The sequence below is a fragment of the Pyxicephalus adspersus genome, chromosome Z, assembly GCF_032062135.1.
Source record: "Pyxicephalus adspersus chromosome Z, UCB_Pads_2.0, whole genome shotgun sequence".
Lineage (NCBI taxonomy): Eukaryota > Metazoa > Chordata > Amphibia > Anura > Pyxicephalidae > Pyxicephalus > Pyxicephalus adspersus.
Window position 1 is genome coordinate 62,423,503 of NC_092871.1, and position 19,020 is coordinate 62,442,522.

Here is a 19,020-nt window from a genome sequence, read left to right on the forward strand (position 1 = left end):
ACATTGTGGGGATTTGGTCCTCACAAGTTCTCTACTGATGCCTGACCACTTTTTGTCCTGTTGTGACAACCATAGTTTGTCTATGAGCTGATTTTCTCAGATATCTTTCTATTATGCATATTCAAAATATTTATCTAGAGTTTCCTTCAGATACCTGATGACTTTGGTATTATGGGGCCATTATATTCCTACTGGATGAACTGTAAGAAATATATGGTTTGGTTACAGCCAACCCATAGATAACAGGTCAGGAATGATGCTATGGGCAACAGGGGCGGACATAGGAAGGTCCAAAGTGTGCCACTACATAAGCACCCTGGACCCCCACACTGGCAATAGACATCAATACCATTTTCCAGGGATTAGTGATTAATTAAACTGGATAAGAAAGAAACCTAAACACAGTTTTGGGGACATACAAACTTAAAACTGTGGGAACTTTTTCTGGGTGGTCTTCTAAGGAAAATGTTGGATAAATATCATATTTTGTAGTGTGTTTTCTTTCTGGTGGAGGTTCTTTTTAGACTTTTCCTGTTTCCTTCTAAAATGTTCTTTTTATGTCTCACAGAAGGATTTTTATACTTCATCTAGTTTAAATAGAATACTACTATGTTAGTATAGGGGCTTATAAAAATGCAAACTTCTTAGAAGAGGAAGCTGTGAATAAAATTCAAAAAAGGAAATTTGTCAAGCAATTGTAACCAACTCAAAACCACTTTTAATTGCAAGAATTGCCACATGGGTAAACCTTGAATGATCTAAAGTGCCAGTGATAGACTACCTATTTAGTTGTTTAAAAGATGATAGCAGATTTACATGGTCATATATTTTAAAATGTTCTCCAATACAACTGCTAATTTATTCGATAAACAAGAAAAACTGGGGTAAAACATATTTTAAGATGACTTTTTGAGTTGGTTATTTCATTTCTCCACTTTTTGATTAGTTAGTTCTTGGCACCATTATTAATCCTCTGATATTCTAGAGGATTATTACAGAAGATCAATAGGAAGCTGTCTCTAGTAACATTCTCCTGAATTGTGCAGGAAATACATAATGAGTAATGTCCCCTTGCAATGTACAGCTTGTTTCTGGAGTTCCATACTAATTGTTTCCACTGGCATTTTGCAGATTTGTACCAGGAGTTTTATAAAGAACCGTCCCCTCCAACATTCTACAGTTTTTTTCAGGTCTATTGTGATTGGCTCCACTAACATTCTCCTGAATTGTTCCGGGAGATACATACTTAGTAATGCCCACTGAGATTACGCTTGTTTCAAGGGAACCATACTGAGTGTTTGTTAGTTGTATTGAACAGGTTTGTACCAGTAGATCCATAGTGAGCAATCTCCTCTCACATTTTACAGCTCATTTCAGATAGACTATTCTGTCTGTCCACATTGAAATTCCTTTTTTGAGTGATCTCCACTGATATTCAACAGGCTTGTTCAAAAAGCAAAATGCAGTATGCTGTGTTTTTATTGATGTCTGTGTCTTCATTGGCAGAATTTTACACTAACTTCTTGTTGACCACACAAGAAGGTATATTTATTATAAGGACCGAGAAAGCAAACAAAACCTGAAACGGTTTCTATCCCTTCCCCAAAAATTGCATGTATAGGCTGGGTTTAGGGTGTGTTCAGTGTAACACAGGCTTTATGCTTGATTCTGAGCTCCCAGTCCAGAGATTTTTGCCTGTAAATCTATTTTATAACACATTCTGTGCAACCCATTTACTGATGATGAAGAACACTTGCCTGAGAAGTCACCTGATATCAAATTCTAGTTGTCCTTATGGTGGAGGACATGGGGGCTGAGTGTCTTTAGGTTCTTTAGCAACAAACAGGTTCATGTGATCTTTAAGTCATTGGCGGTAGGCCATTGGTTTAAGAGAGCTATAGTCAATGTGTTGCTAGTATGTGACTGTCCTAGATGGTACAGTTGCTGCCTTTCTGATTATAATTACTTTTAAAGCTTGTTTCACAATTGGATAAACATTGAGCTACAAATATTATGTGCACAAAATGTTCTACACTGTGTGCCTTTTAAGAATTTGAAGTGTTAGTATTCTGTAATGTACTTGTACTTTTTCCTTTATGATGAGATCTCAAAACATTTATTTATTTACATAAATGTATGCTAAGCTTCAATATACATACATAGAAAACAACTTGTAATCACTTTTGCATCAGTTGGCACTAAGTAGTAACAAATAATTGTTTTTACTCCTTTAGGGCAAGCCAGTTTGCTGTGTAAAGCCTGTGTCATTAATGAAACTGCCAGGCAGATACCTGGCACATCAGAAGACATTGCCCCACCTGCCCATCCCTCCACTTCAGCAGACACTAGATAAATATATGTTGGCCTTGAAACCCCTGGTAAGTCAGGAAGAATGGAGCCACACCAACCAGTTGGTAGAGGAATTCCAGACTTCAGGAGTAGGCGAAAGGCTGCAGAAGGGACTAGAGAGGAGAGCAAAGAAAACTGAAAATTGGGTAAGTACCCTGCTCATTTTATTGAAGAGTAAATATCTTGTGATTGTATATTTTGTGGAAGCATGATGATCAGTTGACATTTCTCTATCAACCTGATTGTTCTGGATCAGTGAGTGAAGAAGTAATTAAACAGGAATCTAATAACCAGCTGTAGAATTCTAAAAATACGGTGCCAGCTCCAATAATTCTATCCTAACTGGTTTTCTTAAGATGACATGTGAAAACCTGTTCTACAGAATAAGTGCCGCAGACATAGCTGACCACGTAATTGTCCATGCTTCTTCCTGCTACTTATATTTTCTCACCCACCCCCAAGTTTGCATGTACGATGTTTGTGTACGATTAAAGTCAATATGGATGGAGCCTTATACAAGGGTAAAGACTCTTTCTACTCCATGTGACAGAACGTCTTATATTTTGGGCAATCAGGCACTGTTTTGTGAAAAGGCAGAAAGTATTTGCTTCACTATAGCACATAAATGGAAGATCAAGGTAGTTGAAGATGGATATCTGTGAGGGGTTGGACCCAGCTGTCTTGGCCCATGTTGGAACCAATGACAATATAGATGGAAGATGGAGGATCCTTAAAAATCAGTTTAGGGAACTAGGTTTCAAATTGAAGAAAAGGACCTCCAAGGCTATATTCTCTGGAATATTGCCTGTGCCATGTGCAACACAAGAAAGGCATAGAGAGCTTAGACAGCTAAATGCATAGCTCAAGTCCTGGTGCAAAAACGAAGGGGTTGAGTTCATAGAGCACTGGGCTGACTTTTCATTGGGGTACAACCTATATGCCAGAGATGGTTTGCACCTAAATGAAAGGGGGTCTGCTGTGCTAGGGGAAAGAGCTTCCCATGTTACAAACAAATATTGGATTGTACAGTACTAGTGGTTCTGAAAAACAAAAGGATTTGGCAAACAATGATGGTAAAAGCTTCAATGGTTTAAAGAGCCTGTTGATGCCACCAATGGTAGAAGTCTAGAAAACAAAATAGGGGAGTTGGAAGCCTTAATCAGTAAGGAGGATTTTGACTTAGTTGGCATTGCTGAATCTGGGTTTTGTTCTTCGCATGACTGGGCTGTCAATATTCCTGGGTATACTTTCTTTCGTAAAGACAGAGTCAAACAAAAGGGTGGTGGTGTCTGTCTGTATGTGAGAAGTGATCTAAAAGTGAATGTGAAAGAAGAAATTGCGGATGGAATAAGCACTGAGGTTGAGGCATTATGGGTGGAGTTTAATGTGGGGTTGAATAACACACAATTAATTATTGGAGTCTGCTATATGCCCCCCAGTGCTAAAGAAGAAATAGAAAATCAACTTCTAGCACAGATAGAAAAAGCAGCATAACGTAGAAGTGTTTTAATCATGGGAGATTTCAACTGCCCTGACATTGACTGGAATAAAGGCACTACAGGAACAGCGAAAGGGAGGGAATTTGTGAATTTAATACAAGATAATTTTATGGTACATTTTATAGAAGCCCCAACTAGAAGTAATACTCTGCTGGACCTAGTTCTTTCCAACAATGCAGAGCTTATAACAAATGTGCATATAAAAGAGAATCTGGGTAGCAGTGACCATAATATGATTTAATGTACGATGTAAACAGAAAGCAAAAACAGAAAAGATAAAAACATTTCATTTTCAGAGAGCAAATTTTCCATTATTAAGGGCAGTTCTTTGTAACTTGGACTGGGAGACAATATTGTCCTCAAAGAACACAGAACAGAAATAGGAATGGTCAAGTCTGTTCTACAAAAGCACACTGAAAAATAAATTCCAATGGGTAATAGGTTTAAGAGGCTAAAACTAAAACTTATCTGGCTCACACCTGATGTTAAAAAAGCCAAAAGGAACAAGAAAAGAGCATTCCAAAAATATAAAAATGAAGGATCACCTTCATCATTTGAAAACTAAAAAGAATATACAAAAAGATGTAAAAAGGAGAAAAATAGTGCAAAACTTCAAAATGAAAGACAGATTGCAAAGGAAAGTAAGGCAAACCCCCAAAAAGTTTTCAAATATATTCATAGCAAAAAGATCAGATCTGAGCATGTAGGACCCCTTAAAGGATGTTGCTGGGTTGGCAACTGAGGATAAAGACACAACAGATTTACTAAACACTTTTTTTTAGCTCTGTGTACACAAAGGAAAATTGCAGAGCTGAAGTCCTAATTCATAATAGCAATGTCACTGCCTTAAATGAGTCACAATGGCTCAGAATTGATATGATTGAGAAACAGCTGGGCAAAATTAAGGTTGACAAAGCACCAGGACCTGATAGATTACATCCACGTGTTTTCAAGAAAAAAATATTATAAGTGATAGTCAGTGTGGCTTCAAGAAAGACAGAAGTTTTCAAACAAATTTACTCTCTTTTTATGAGGAAGTAAGTAAACAGGTAGACAGTGGAATAGCAGTTGATATAGTGTACTTGGATTTAGCTAAAGCATTTGACACTGTACCCCACAGACGGGTAATATGCAAGTTAGGGTCAATAGGTTTAGAAAAGTCAATCTGTAAATGGATAGAGAACTGGCTTAAAGATCGCATCCAGGGAGTTGTAATTATTGATTCATAATCTGAATGGTCTAAGGTTATTAGTGGTGTACCCCAGGGTTCAGTGTTGGGACCTTTACTGTTTAATATCTTTATAAATGATATAGAGTTTGGGATTAAAAGTACAATTTCTGTGTTTGCAGATGACATCAAACTATGTAATGGAAATGTCCATACAGGATGTCTGTAATCTACAAGCAGACCTAGATGTACTGTTTGATTGGGCAACCAAGTGGCAAATTACATTTATAATAGACAAATGTAAAATTATACACTTGTGCGCTAACAACATGCAAGCTTCATACTGTCCAAGAGCAATACATTTGGGGGAGTCAGAAATAGAAAAGGATCTGGGGGTTCTGGTAGATCATAGACCTAATAACAGCATGCAATGCCAAGCTGCAATATCTAAAGCTAGCAAAGTACTTTCATGTATTAAAAGAGGAATAGACTGCAGAGATGGAGACATAATCCGGCCCCTGTACAAAGCATTGGTCAGACCACATCTGGATTATGCAGTCAAGTTTTGGGCACCAGTTCACAAAAAAGACATTGTTGAATTGGAGAGTGCAGAGAAGGGCAACTAAATTGATTAAAGGAATGGAAGAGCTCAGCTATGAGGATAGATTAGCTGACTTGAATCTATTCTCCCTTGAGAATAGACGTTTAAGGGGGGATATGATCACCCTGTATAAAACGATAAACGGTCCATACAGAGAACTCTCTTCCCCATTATTCACTTTGCTTCTGGAGGAAAAAAAGTTTAAGCTCCGGATAAGGAAGGGATTCTTTACTGTAAGGTCTGTGAAAATGTGGAATCAGATCCCTAAGGAAGTAGTTTCAGCAACTACTATAGATTGCTTTAGGAAAAAGCTAGTTGCTTTTCTAGAAGCACAGAATATAACTGGGTATTAAGGCTTTAAAGTAAAAATAACAGTGACTGTTGATCCAGGGAACATCCGATTGCCTCATGGAATCAAGAAGGCAAAGCAAATTGTACCAGGTTTTTTTTTTTTGCTTTTCTCTGGACCAACTATGTCTTATAGGGTTTTATATATTGGGATATGTTTATTTCCCTAGTGGTTAAACTTGATGGACTTATGTCTTTTTTCAACCTAACCTACTATGTAATATAATAAGAAGTGGGAAAGTGTGGGAGCATAGTTGACCCTTTCACTTTTCTCTGCAAAACTTTGTAGGGTCACTTTAAAGTTATTAAAATCCCCATAATATCTTTTAGTACCATTGTACTACAAAGTGGCATGCTTAACAATTTTATTTATATTGGCTTTAAAGTAAAAATAGAATTTTCCTTTAAAACAATTTTACATTAAGCAACTTGTCATTTTGGCCTTTCATGTTTTTATTCTACTCATCAGCTCTCAGACTGGTGGCTGCAGACAGCTTACTTAGAGTACCGTCTGCCAGTCACGGTTCATTCGAGCCCTGGTGTGGTGCTACCAAAACAAGACTTTGAAGACAGACAAGGACAACTTAGGTAAAGTACCTTTAACCTGTGATTTGTAGTACACTCAGAACTTTACTGTCCTGTGAAAAAAAGTGGCTGATTGCTAAAAGGGATAAGAGTTGGCCTTTGCTCACACTGACCTTTCCCACACTTAACAGGGAACTATTTTTCACTGCACACTACTCTGAGCTCAAAATACAGGCCAATAAAATTTATCATAGAGAGATTGTCAGTGTCACTCCTCCTCTTTCACAGGGTACAGTTATAACTGCTGATGGTCATTTCTATGTACACTGACATAGCTATTAAATCTTAAATGTATGTGTGTGTCTGCTCAGTCACTTTTTGAGATTTAATGTACTGAGACCGTGAACATAAATCAAGGGATGGTATAATTCAAGGAATGTGACTATGACTGTTGTTTCCTTGGGACTAATTTTTTAATAGCTAACAATATAATGCCTATCCCATTTTAACAAATTGCCTTTAATTTAAAATAATACCAAATCCCTCTTTGCACACCTATCTAATACATGTCTGTTCAGTGTAATAGGACTATACAGAAAATACAAAAAATATGTAGTAAATTTCCCAAGTACATCACATTTCCAAGTGTTTTACCTCTTTAAAAATACAGTACAGAAAATGTGTTGATCTGCCAGAACTCCTTTTAAGCAAATATCCTGTGCTGAACTAAAAACCGAAGCAGTCTTTTCTGGCATGGCCAATACCTTACTGAGGGGTTTTGTATTCCTAACTTACTCAAATGCACATGATTCCAGCTCCCTGCACCCCTATGATTCATTTTGGGGATTGGAATTGGGCAATTGCCCAGGTTCTCTTACCCTAAAACCAGCTGAAGGTACCACACCCAAAGGATTTTTAAGTTGTAATATTTTACATTTTTTAATAATTTTGGATGCATTTTATACCACTCTTTTATCACTGCAGGTTTGCTGCCAAACTAATTGAGGGTGTTCTGGACTTTAAATCCATGATAGACAAGTAAGTCAAGAAATTAATCCCATGCATTATTTTCATATCTTCTGCCCTTGTGATCATTTGTTTTCTTTATGTTGCAAATAGTGAGACCCTGCCTGTGGAAAATCTTGGTGGTAAACCTCTCTGCATGAATCAGTACTACCAAATATTATCTTCTTGCCGCATTCCGGGCCCAAAGAGAGACTCTGTGGTGAACTATAGCCAAGCCAAGAAGCCTCCCACTCACATCACAGTGGTCCATAATTTCCAGGTGGGGCATTCAGTCTCTAGTGATATATGCTTAGTACAGTCAGGTTTAGAAAAACAATGGAATGATTATTTGTACATATGCAGCCAAACAATTTACTGTTTTAATATTTGCATTAACAAGGAAGTGAACCTGTTCCCTAATATAGTGTATTCTAAAAACTATGTGAAGAGAATTATGGTCTGACTACCCCGATTCTACTAAATCTGTGAATGCAGATTTTTGCATTGCCTAAAACATTTAGGGCTCTGTTTATAAAAAAACAGGAATCTTGTAGGTACATGTGTTACAATACAGTAACTGATTCCCACCAGGGAATATTTATTAAATGTCAGATTCCCTGTTATAATATAACTGTCCCTGTTATATATATGGAGCCCTTAGAGTACCAGTTCTTCTAGGTGAGAGTTTTACAGAGCTTGACTTGTCTGGCAATATGCAATAGGCAATGAATACGTGTTTGTGGATGCATACATGATATGTAAATGCTGCATAAAAAAGAAACATTCTTTCCGCTACATTTGCTAAAATTAAATGCTGTCATTCTCACCTAAAGCATACTGCAAAGCATTTAGAGAAGCAGATCAAGCCATCATATGCTAATCAGATTCTCAACATCTACAGTACATACATGCTGCAAGTCATATGACCTAAGATGCTGCCTATAGTCCCCCCCCAGCGTTCTAATTCTGTCAGTTTTTTGATGCAAAAAGTGATCCTGTTTTTTTTTGCATAGAAATTTTTGTTTATATTGTGGGCCTGTAATTCTTAGGATTAACGCCCAGGTATATTAATTATATTTATCTATTTTATTTTAATCATAAATTATAAAATAATACATAATTATAAATCATAATTTTAAAAAATAATGAAATAAAAGACCACAACAATGTAATCTATAAAAAAAAAATTTTATTAAAAATTTCTCACTGAAATATTCCAAACAAGGGTGCAATAATATTGATAAATAATAATATAAATTAAATGCAGATTTTAGAAAAAAAATATTTAAATTTTTAGTAGACATCCTGGGTGTGGTAGATTTTGAAGCAGGGTGCTTTCACAAAGTCCAACATCACAGTCAGGACAATAGAACCTGGTTTCTTTGCGTTTCTTCTGTATATGGGGTTGAACTGTGTCCCTTCTCCAGTGTACAGTACTGTATTCCAGATGTAGCAAGATGAGGATTCGCACAGCATATACGTATTCACACCAAATCATGCCCTCTTTGACGCAATGTACTGCACCCAGCTGAGCCTCCCCTTGTAAGCCATTAGACTTTCGTCAATGCTGACATCTCTTTCTGGCACATAGGTTTGCTTGAAATTTTGTAGAATCATCTGAGACACTTCCCAAATTTTCTTCAGTTTTGGCGCAGGATGGGTAGTCTCAAATTCTTCATTGTTTGCGAAGTGCAGGTACTTCATGATGAGAGAAAAGCGGTATTCTGGCATGACTGTGCCAAAGAATAGAGTGGCAATCATTTTCTTTTTAGACCAGTACCACTTCTGCAGTTGTTTGCCCACAACTCCCTGCAGGATCACCAAGCCCAAAAACAGCCAAATGTCATCCTAGGTCACAGGTTCCCACTTTCTGCTTCTTGCAAACCTCAGGTGTGGAGCACCTTGTTGTTGTAAAGCGTACCTGCATAAAACAAAAAAAAAAGGTATTTTAGGATATGTTCTTTTATAGTGTAGTGAAGGTTGCAAGTAATATGTTAGCAAACACAGAGCAGCACACATGTTGGCATAGAAAAAATTTAAAAAGCAAACACAAAGCAGCATAAATGTTTGCATTAAAAAAAATTAGCAAAAAATTTCAAAACGGTAGCGAACACAGAGCAGCATGTTTTCATAAAAAAAAAGTAGCAAAAAATTTCAAAAAGTTAGCAAACACAGACCTGTTTGTCTCTGCAACAATTTTTTCGATAACTTCATCAGTCAAAAACAACTTCAGGTATGCCAGGGGGGCGTCACATTCAGCCTCAATTTTTTTCCCAGGTGTGTGCCGGTGAATGGAAATCTTGGCAGTGCTGCCTGGACCGCATCAAGGTCAATAGAGCACCATGTGCGCACAGCAGAATGGTTGTTCAGTTCACTTTCACTGTCTGATGGCAAATTTCCTGGTGAATCACTATCGCTTGATTCCACAAGGGACTCCAAATCGCTATCGCTGCTTTCAAATTCCACCAAAACAACGCTTGCATCGGCGAGATGCCTTTTGGATGCCATGTGGTCTCAAGCAATCAGTCAGGAAAAATCAGGGTCATCAAGTGATGAAATGATACATTAAGGAAGTGATTTGTAAGTCATCAAAAGGTCAGATCAGGGTCACTGGGCAATGATGCTTGGTGCACTAAAATGTGTTTTAATACTTTTATTGTATGTTATTGTGTGAATTTTAATGTAAAAAAAAATTTAAAAGCAGATTACATAGTAATTTGCTTTTAAATTTCCCACCCCTAGAATCCATCACTCCACCGCATCACCCGGAAGATGTCACATCTTGCCGGGTGATGCGATGGGAATGTCCCACCCTGCTCACTCCCCTAGATCCAGCAACGATGCTGCTTGCATCACCTGGAGGCTGCGAGTGTCACATCATCAGAGTGATGCGAGTAGCTATAGTAAATTCACTATTGCTGCTCGCATCAGCAGTTAGATGTGATGCACCATGCAGAAATCCTTTAACTTTAACCTTTTTTCTTTTTCTATTATATTTATTCATTTCTCATGACACTTTCTCTCTTCCCTCTTTCCTCTGTCTCCTCTTCCTACAGTGTATAGTGTGTAATCTCATTATTATGATTATATTATTAAAAAATGTATACTCGCCATACCTCATAGTAAAATTGTTCTTGTTCCTTGACAGTTCTTTGAGCTAGATGTGTATCACAGCGATGGAACACCCCTCACTGCAGATCACATTTTCAATCAACTGGAGAAGATCTGGGGAACTTCACTGCAGACTAATAAGGAGCCCATTGGCATCCTAACCACAAATCACAGAAACAGCTGGGCCAAGGCCTACAACAATCTTATTAGAGGTGAGCTTGCCAAAAAACTTAAGATCAGACACCACACTTCCTACCCACTCTATTAGCTAGGAAATATAATCTCGGTTTCTTCTTTTTAATTTGATTTTACTTTATTTGTGACAAGGTCTAACTCCTTGGCCTCAAAAACTGTCAACACCATTTTAGGTTGACACAGACCTTATTGGCTACTGAGGCAGTGACATTGGACAATGTAATGGCAGATAGTATGGTTTTAGCAAATTCAGGAAAATGTATAACATTACAGAAAATCAAAATGTAATCAAAGCATTAATCAGACCTCATCTGGAATATGCAGTCCATTTTTGGGCACCAGTTCACAAAAAGGATTGTGGAATTGGAGAGAGTGTAGAGAAGGCAACTCAACTAATAAAAAGAATGGAGGAGTTCCGCTTTGAGGTGAGATTAGCCGAACTGAATCTCTTCTCCCTTGGACAGAGATGTTTAAGAGGTATATGATCACCCTGTATAAATATTTTGAAGTAAAGATAAGAGAGACTGTGGATCCAGGAAACAAAAATATGCCTGTAGCATTTGTAAAGAGAGTTAAGAATCAAGTCTGGACCAGAAAAAAATTTTGGTTTTCTGTGTATTTTGCTTTAAGATCTTCAACCTTCAGTGGTGAGGGACTACTCTAAAAATGTCTTAGTATGGGGTTCACAGTGTATATTCCTATTACCGGCCTTATTACCTTTGTTTAGAAGTTCCAACATATTATGCAGTATATTAGTGTTTCCAGGCAGCCACCTACTGCTACTTACACCCCCCCCCCCCCCACTCCACACACACACAATACTAATGCTAAGAATACTTACTAAATAACAATACAATATATAGTATCCCCTATTCTTATACCACCACTTTACTGTTAAGCAGTGTGTCTTAGGACTAATGATTGCTTTGCAGACCTGGACAAACCTTCCCTACTTTTTATCCACACTGCAAAGCAGTGTTTGGATATTCGCAATAATAGGTGTGGGTGTTGATCTTCCATGCCCCCATAGAGACCTAGAGTGGAAGAAAAAGGTGCATTGTAAGGCATTTCCTAACCAACAAATTTGAATTAAATCTTAAGCTACATTGGTACAGAAAACTTAGAATAGGCTTTCAGGAATTTTTGATTAATTAAATGATGGCCAATAACTGTGGGTTATTTGATAACAATATTTTTTCTCTCTAGATAAGACCAACAAGGAGTCTGTGCGTTCAATTCAGAAGAGTATCTTCACAGTGTGTCTGGATGCTCCAATGCCCCGTGTCTCTGATGACCACTACAAAAGTCGGGTGGCAGCCCAGATGTTACATGGTGGAGGCAGCCGTTTGAATAGTGGGAATAGATGGTTTGACAAAACCCTGCAGGTATGTCATGTTATAGGCCCATCACAGAAAAGCACATGTTAGTATTGCAGAAGTTAATAATTTTGTGCCTGGAATAAAAAGCTCTAGTTCCAGAGCTACTTCATATTATTTTTTTTTTAAAACATTCTTTATTTACGAATTTTCTAGATTGAAAACAATGGGGAAAAGGTATTACAGAAACAAATAAACCAAACATACATCAGTACATTATAAAGCCAAATGAAAAGGTGGGAAGTAGAGATAATGGGGGAAAAAAACAAGGAATATTAAATTCGCATACATGTGCAAACAAAAACAAACCCAAAAGGGACTGTAGATAACAATGTGAAAATTAACAATGTTAATAATCAAAAATGGAACTAGAGCGGGAAGATTTGGTAACAACCCTTGCAAGATATTGCTTTACAACAAAACAAAATGAAGTAGTGAAAGCAATTTGTAATTTAATCAAACATTCTGTCCAATGCCATATTGAGGTTGCATCACTTTGTACAGTGTTAAGCTAGTAATAAGTGTCCTATGCGAGTATCAAATTCTTATAACATTTGTGAGTAGAATCATGTGTAAGAGCTAATGGCTGAGTGTCGCTGAGGATGTTGTGATATTTATTCGGCTCGTGGAGACTGAATGATAAGGTGCGGAAAGAGCAGAGGGGAAGAGGAGAATGTGGTTCGTGTACTAGACAATTGTAGAGTGTCTTGCTGTGCAGATTATTATTACGTAAGTCTTGGCACACCACCATAAAATTGCACAGTAGGCTTATTTGATGAAGGCGGGCCCAGATAGCGGCTATATTCCACAGAAGTGGTAAATTGAGACCAGTAGTACCGGGTAGTAAAGAATTTTCTGCTCGATCTCTGCATGGAGGAGGTCAAATGCTTCATACAGTGGATTTCATTGACTCTCCGCATCCACAGGTGAACTGGTGGGGGTCAGGTTTCCTCCAATAGGCAGCAATGCTTAAGTATTGGAGGAAATTTTGAAATTGAACTCTTGGAACCTGTTACTAATGGGCGCCAAAAGTCCAAACCATTATTCTGCGCTGCAGAGCTCAGTGCATCGCTCTCAACCCACCTTCCAGATCTAAGAAAATGCTGGGCTCTTCATTTGTCTGCTGATAGCAATTTTGTGAAGACTGGGGCTTCCATTCCCGAGGAAAGGCGAGGTTGCCAAGGACGGAATAGAGGTGAAGGAGAGCGGTCTAGTTTGTGGAAATATCTGGTACATAGATCCCATATATGTCCCAGGGTGGGGTGTAGTTTAATTCCTGGAATGGTGGAGAGTGGTAGTCATGGCAGTAGATTCAAGGGAGACGAGGAGAAGCATTGCTCCAAAAGCACCCACTGTTTAAACTGTTGGTTACGGCACCAGTCTACCTCTCTGGCCAAATGCGCTGCTAAATAATAATGGAAAAAAATTGGAGAATCCCAATCCTCCTACAGTTTTGGGTCCCATTAGCAAGATTCTACAAATTCTGAGAGACTTGTTCTGCCAAATGAAGTTAAATACTTTAAAGGAGAGGGTTTTAAAAAAATGAGCTTGGGGCTTTAAAGCCTGGGGAGTACATTCATCCTTATTATATTAATGCGCCCCATCCAGGAAAATACAATCTGATTTAAATAGATGAGACAAAAAGGCAAAGTACTGATGAGTGTTGGAAAAAAATTTGTTAAGGTTTTGCATTTTTCTGGTGCCTAGATATGAAAGTGAGTGGGATTCCCAGTTAAAGGTAAAGGAGCATTTTAGGTGGGTGCACATGTTGATGGAAAGGGAAATATTCAACGCTGCCAATTCGGAGTAATTTATTTTGAAGTTGAGCCATAGTGACAGTGAGCCATACTCTTCCAGGGCTTTTTGTAAATTTGGGAGGGGGACAGTTGGATTAGATCTACTTCATATTTTAGGCAAAGAAGACGGTGTCCCTGCTTACATAGTGGTTTGTAAATCTTTTACATCATTAGAGTCTCCAAAGATCCTATTGTTTCAGTTGAACCCCATCTTATAGGCCTGCAGTGATAAAAAGGAATCTAAAAGGGGTTCTATTTTTTTCAATTTTAAAGTACAGCACATATCCTGTAAAGCCCCCAACCACCAGCCCACATTAAAGTCTTATACTCCACTGTCTGTGATCCAACAGGATATCCAGTGCGCAGTTTGTTGACACTGAACAACTTCCCAATTTTCAAAATTTCAGCAGCCTGGCCTGGATTGTGGAGTTTTTGCTCCATGCTACTGATAGGATTGACTTACACAGGACAACCCCTTACTGGTGGGGAGGTGGTGAAGGTGAAAAATAAAAAGTTGTGTGTGCAAGAATTAAAGTTTATGTTTTATATAATGATTTTTTTATATTTAATTTTTCCTCAGTTTATAGTAGCAGAAGACGGTTCATGTGGACTGGTGTATGAACATGCGCCTGCAGAAGGACCTCCCATTGTAGCCTTGCTTGATCACGTTGTTGAATACACGTAAGGTTCTTTTATCTAAATTGTTTTATATCTAAGGCTACATGGACACTCTAGATAATTGTCGCCTGTAATGAATGATCGTAATTCTCTTTGGCAGACTTTTATTACATATTTTGTGCCTTAAAATTAGGAAATGCTGATATTGTCTCTTTAAAAAATAACCTATATTTTGCAGTTTGGGTGGAGTGTGTTCCCTGTCCCCCAGTATACTACTGTAGTGTACTTACTATACATCTTAAAAATTTTCGACAGGAAAAAGCCTGATTTAGTCAGGTCACCGATGATACCTTTACCAATGCCTAAGAAGCTGCGCTTTAACATCACTCCAGAAATTAAGAATGACATTGAGAAAGCCAAGCAGAACCTAAATATGTGAGTACAAACAAACCAATATATTGACAGAAAAATGTACTATATATTTATTATAAAACTATCCTTTTGCTTTCTTGCCTTCTAGAATGGTTCATGACTTGGACATTAAAGTCTTTGTTTTTAATGCATTTGGGAAAAATTTCCCCAAATCACAGAAGCTAAGTCCAGATGCGTTCATTCAGGTGGCTCTACAGCTGGCTTATTATAGGTAGGTATGGGATGGGTTTGGTTTTACTGCCTACTACTGCTTACCATGTGCTTTTACCAAACTATTAGTCCTGAAAAAAAATGTGTGTGTGTATGTGTGTGTATGTATATATATATATATATATATATATATATATATCACACTCCCATGGTCAAAAGTATTGGCACCCTTGCAACACTTCTCCCAGAAATGTGTTGCAATTACAATTGCCCTTGTATTGTCATGTTTATTTCTTTTCTTGGCACTGGAAGAACACAAAAAACAGAAAAAAAATTGGACCTTTAATACAAAAACGTCAAAAATGGCCTGAACAAAAGTGACATTTTCAGCTTAATACTTGGTAGCACACTCTTTGGAAGAAAAAAACTGATGCTAATTTCTTTCTGTAACAATCAGTGAGGCTTTTACATCTCTCTACTGAAATTTTAGACCACTCTTCCTTTGCCAGCTGTTCCAGGTCTCTTAGATTTGTAGGGTTCCTTCTCCAAACTGCTGTTTTTAGATCTCTCCACATCTGGTCCATGGAATTTAGATCTAGACATCGCTGGGTGCTTTTTTAAGTATGATTTGGGTCATTGTCCTGTTATAAGACCCACAAGCTCCGCCTGAGACACAGCTTTTTGGCACTGGGCCACACATTGCGCCCCAGAATTATTTGGAAGTCTTCAGATTTTATAATACTATGCAAACAGTCAAAACTACCAGTGCCTGAAGCAGCAAAGCAACCCCAAAACATCACTGAACCTCCTCCATCAGTGTAGGGACAATGTTCTTTTCTTTTAAAGGCTTCTTTTTGTTTTCTGTATTTCGCTGTATTTTTGTCTCATCTGTCTAGCGGACATTCTCCCAGAAGGATTGTGGCTTCCACAGGTAAGTTTTAGCAAACTCCAGTTTGGCTTGTTTATGTTTCTGTGTCAGCAGTGGCGTCCTTCTGAGTCTCCTGCCTTTGTGTCCCTTTTCATTTAGATAAGACACAAAATACGGTCAGCTTGAATTTGTTTGGAAGTTGATGGAGATTGTTTATCCACCATTCCAACATTTCTGCGTTGTAACAAATCATCAATCTTTCTCTTTCGACCATGTCCAGAGAGACTAGCTACAGTGCAATGAGCTATAAACCAATGTTGCACACAGTGGACACAGTAACATTAGGATTTCTGGAGATGGGCTTGTGGACTTGGGATTGTCCATGCATTTCTATAATTTTGGTTCTCAAACCCTCAGACAATTCTTTCTTTTCTCCATGCTCAGTGCTTACACACAGACTACCAAAAACAAGATTGAGAACATTTCTCCAATTTACCTGTTTGCAAGTGGGAATTTTTGACCTGTTAATAGCTACAGGTAAGTTGAATTACAAATTAAAGGAACATCACATGCTTGATATACAATTGTTTAGTACAATTCTGATAACTGTTTTTTCCTCTGCATTTTTGTATTCTTCTAGTGCCAACAAAAGAAATAAACATGACAATACCACATCTTTTGTAATTGCAACAATTTTCTGGGAACATATGTCCTGCAGTTGATGTTTTTGTAAACTAACATTAGACCATCTCACAGATTTTGCATTCCCATAGACTTGTATAGGAATGCGAAAAATGCCTAAAACAGACCTATCATAATATTTTTACCACTATATAAAAGTGTCATCCATCCTGAATAATAATGAAATAATCTCCTGGTAAATACTAATGAAAAAAACAGAGCCTCCAGGGATACATACATCCCGTACAGACTTCTGACTGCTCAAGATCTGGCAATTGCAGAAGTGGCAATGTAAAAAAGTTCATGTGAGATCAGCACTTTTTTTTTTTTTTTTTTTTTTAAGAAATTTTTTTTATCTTCTTTTATTGCGGTTACAACCGGCACAATGCAATACTTCATAGTTGACAATATTCGCAGGAGAACAAAAAGGATAAAAGAAGAATGAAGGATATTCACAAACAGAAAGTATACAAACAATTTATAATTACATGACTTATGTGTATAGCAAAAAAAAATGGAGCAACAACCTCTGGGTAGCTCTAGATTTGGAATGGGGGGAAGGGATGGAGACCTGAGACTGAAACCCCTTTTTCCATGTGGTAGTACTGATAAAGAGGTTGATGAGGTTGTAAGTTCTAATAGCTAGGCAGAGGGAGAATTTTATCGGTGGTGCCATCCTGATGTGTATGTAGTACCTCTCATGGGGGGCCTGTTCGTCCCTGTCTCTGAAGCAGGGGAAAAGTGTGCCTATCTATCGCGGGATGTGAATAGGGGGGTCACCTTCTATTATACGTGATAGATACTTTGAAGTGTGTTGGAAACATTGATGGACTTTTTGTTTAGTGGGTCAGGTTTAGTGAGTCTATGAATCTTTCCCAGGTTTAAAAAAAATACCGGTGTCTGTGTTTCTTTGCTTTGTGTGGGTTCTATCCATTCCATGAGGAATAAATACTACAATTTAGTGAGAAAGAACTGCATATGAGGGGGGGGACCCTGAAATCCAACATTGGAAAATTGTCTTTCTCTCAACTGGCGAGAGAATCAGTGCTAGGCATCACCCCCCCCCCCCCCCCCCCCAACTGAGCCCAGAATTGCCCAATCTAGCAAAAATTGCAGTGAGGTGAGTAATTTGGCATTTGGCAAGAGTCTTCCTCACTTATGCCTAAATGAACAGCACTGGAGGGAGTGATGTAGGCTCTATGAAAGAGGAAGTAATTGTCCCCCACCAGTATTGGTATATGGTGAGTAGTCTGGACGTGGAGAGGTGAAGGAAGTGATGCAACTATTTGGATAGACCCAAGGTGGTTTGGGAGTAGTCAATGCAGACCCTTAGGAGATGACCTTAATTTGGAGTGGGGGGTGCTCTGAGCATATCGTCAAGAGGGTTTTCCCAGTCGGAAGGACTGGGTCGGAAGTGAATTTGTGATTGCAGTGGCGTATGATCAGATTTGGAAAAGCGGTAATAGCGGAGGGGCTGGTGTAAATCTTGATGAGAGGGTGCGTATTGAGAATACTGTTTTGGTATTAAAGTATTTAAAAAAAAGATTCAGTAGGAAATGTCACACAATCTTGCGCATGGACAGTGCAAGATCAGGTGATGTAAGATCCAAAAGATGGCAGGGCCTGCTGGTTCTCCCACGCCAGAAAAAAGAAGAAATCTGGGAGGACTGAATGGAATTGGATTGCAAAGGGATCGAGGGCTCTGCAAAAGCAGAGGTAAATGTAATTTATATTTTTTTTTAATAAATGCAGAAGTCCAATGACACAGAAAATTAATTATACATGCTAATACTACACTATCATATTGTGCTTTTATCTCTATTTTTACAGTCATTAAAATCTGATTTGCTTTTGCAACTGCTGCTTGTCATTGAGTGCTTCTGCTTTGCTTACTAAAAACCAGTAATTTCAAATCCTACAAAATTTTTCCCATTTAACCAACTGGCCGGTAAACCCGAACTTGGTATGGGGTAATAACACTTGCAAAAAGCGTTAAACCCATACTTTTTTCAGGTGGTTAATAAACGTTGTATTGTAATCCGATTTTCATACATTGTATGGCATTGTATGACAATCGGATTACAATTGTAAGAATATACTCACCCGGTCCCCGCAGCTCCTCCGGACACGTCCTTCCTCTTCTGTGTTCTTCCGGCGAGTGAAGTGATGATCACCGGGGTTTCCCGGTGACATCGCTGCATGCGTCGGTAAGGGCGGGAGGCAGGGCGGAAAATTCAAACCCTTTTTTGTATTGAACTCAATACAAAAAAGCTGTATTGAGTCCAATACAAAGAAATC

At 38.2% G+C, this 19,020-nt stretch overlaps 1 protein-coding gene across 2 annotated transcripts in view; it reads left to right on the top strand.

Moving 5' to 3' along the window:
* CRAT (carnitine O-acetyltransferase) overlaps positions 1-19,020 on the top strand; it is a 43,723-nt gene that overhangs the window by 17,477 nt on the left and 7,226 nt on the right. The window contains exons 2-10 of one of the 2 annotated variants that reach the window (XM_072431273.1): positions 2,235-2,495; positions 6,435-6,553; positions 7,475-7,528; positions 7,610-7,775; positions 10,644-10,818; positions 12,008-12,186; positions 14,554-14,654; positions 14,907-15,026; positions 15,112-15,234. In XM_072431273.1, the coding sequence (XP_072287374.1) occupies positions 2,235-2,495; positions 6,435-6,553; positions 7,475-7,528; positions 7,610-7,775; positions 10,644-10,818; positions 12,008-12,186; positions 14,554-14,654; positions 14,907-15,026; positions 15,112-15,234 (1,298 nt within the window). The remainder of the gene's footprint in view (positions 1-2,234; positions 2,496-6,434; positions 6,554-7,474; positions 7,529-7,609; positions 7,776-10,643; positions 10,819-12,007; positions 12,187-14,553; positions 14,655-14,906; positions 15,027-15,111; positions 15,235-19,020) is intronic. The other variant, XM_072431274.1, reaches the window with a different exon arrangement.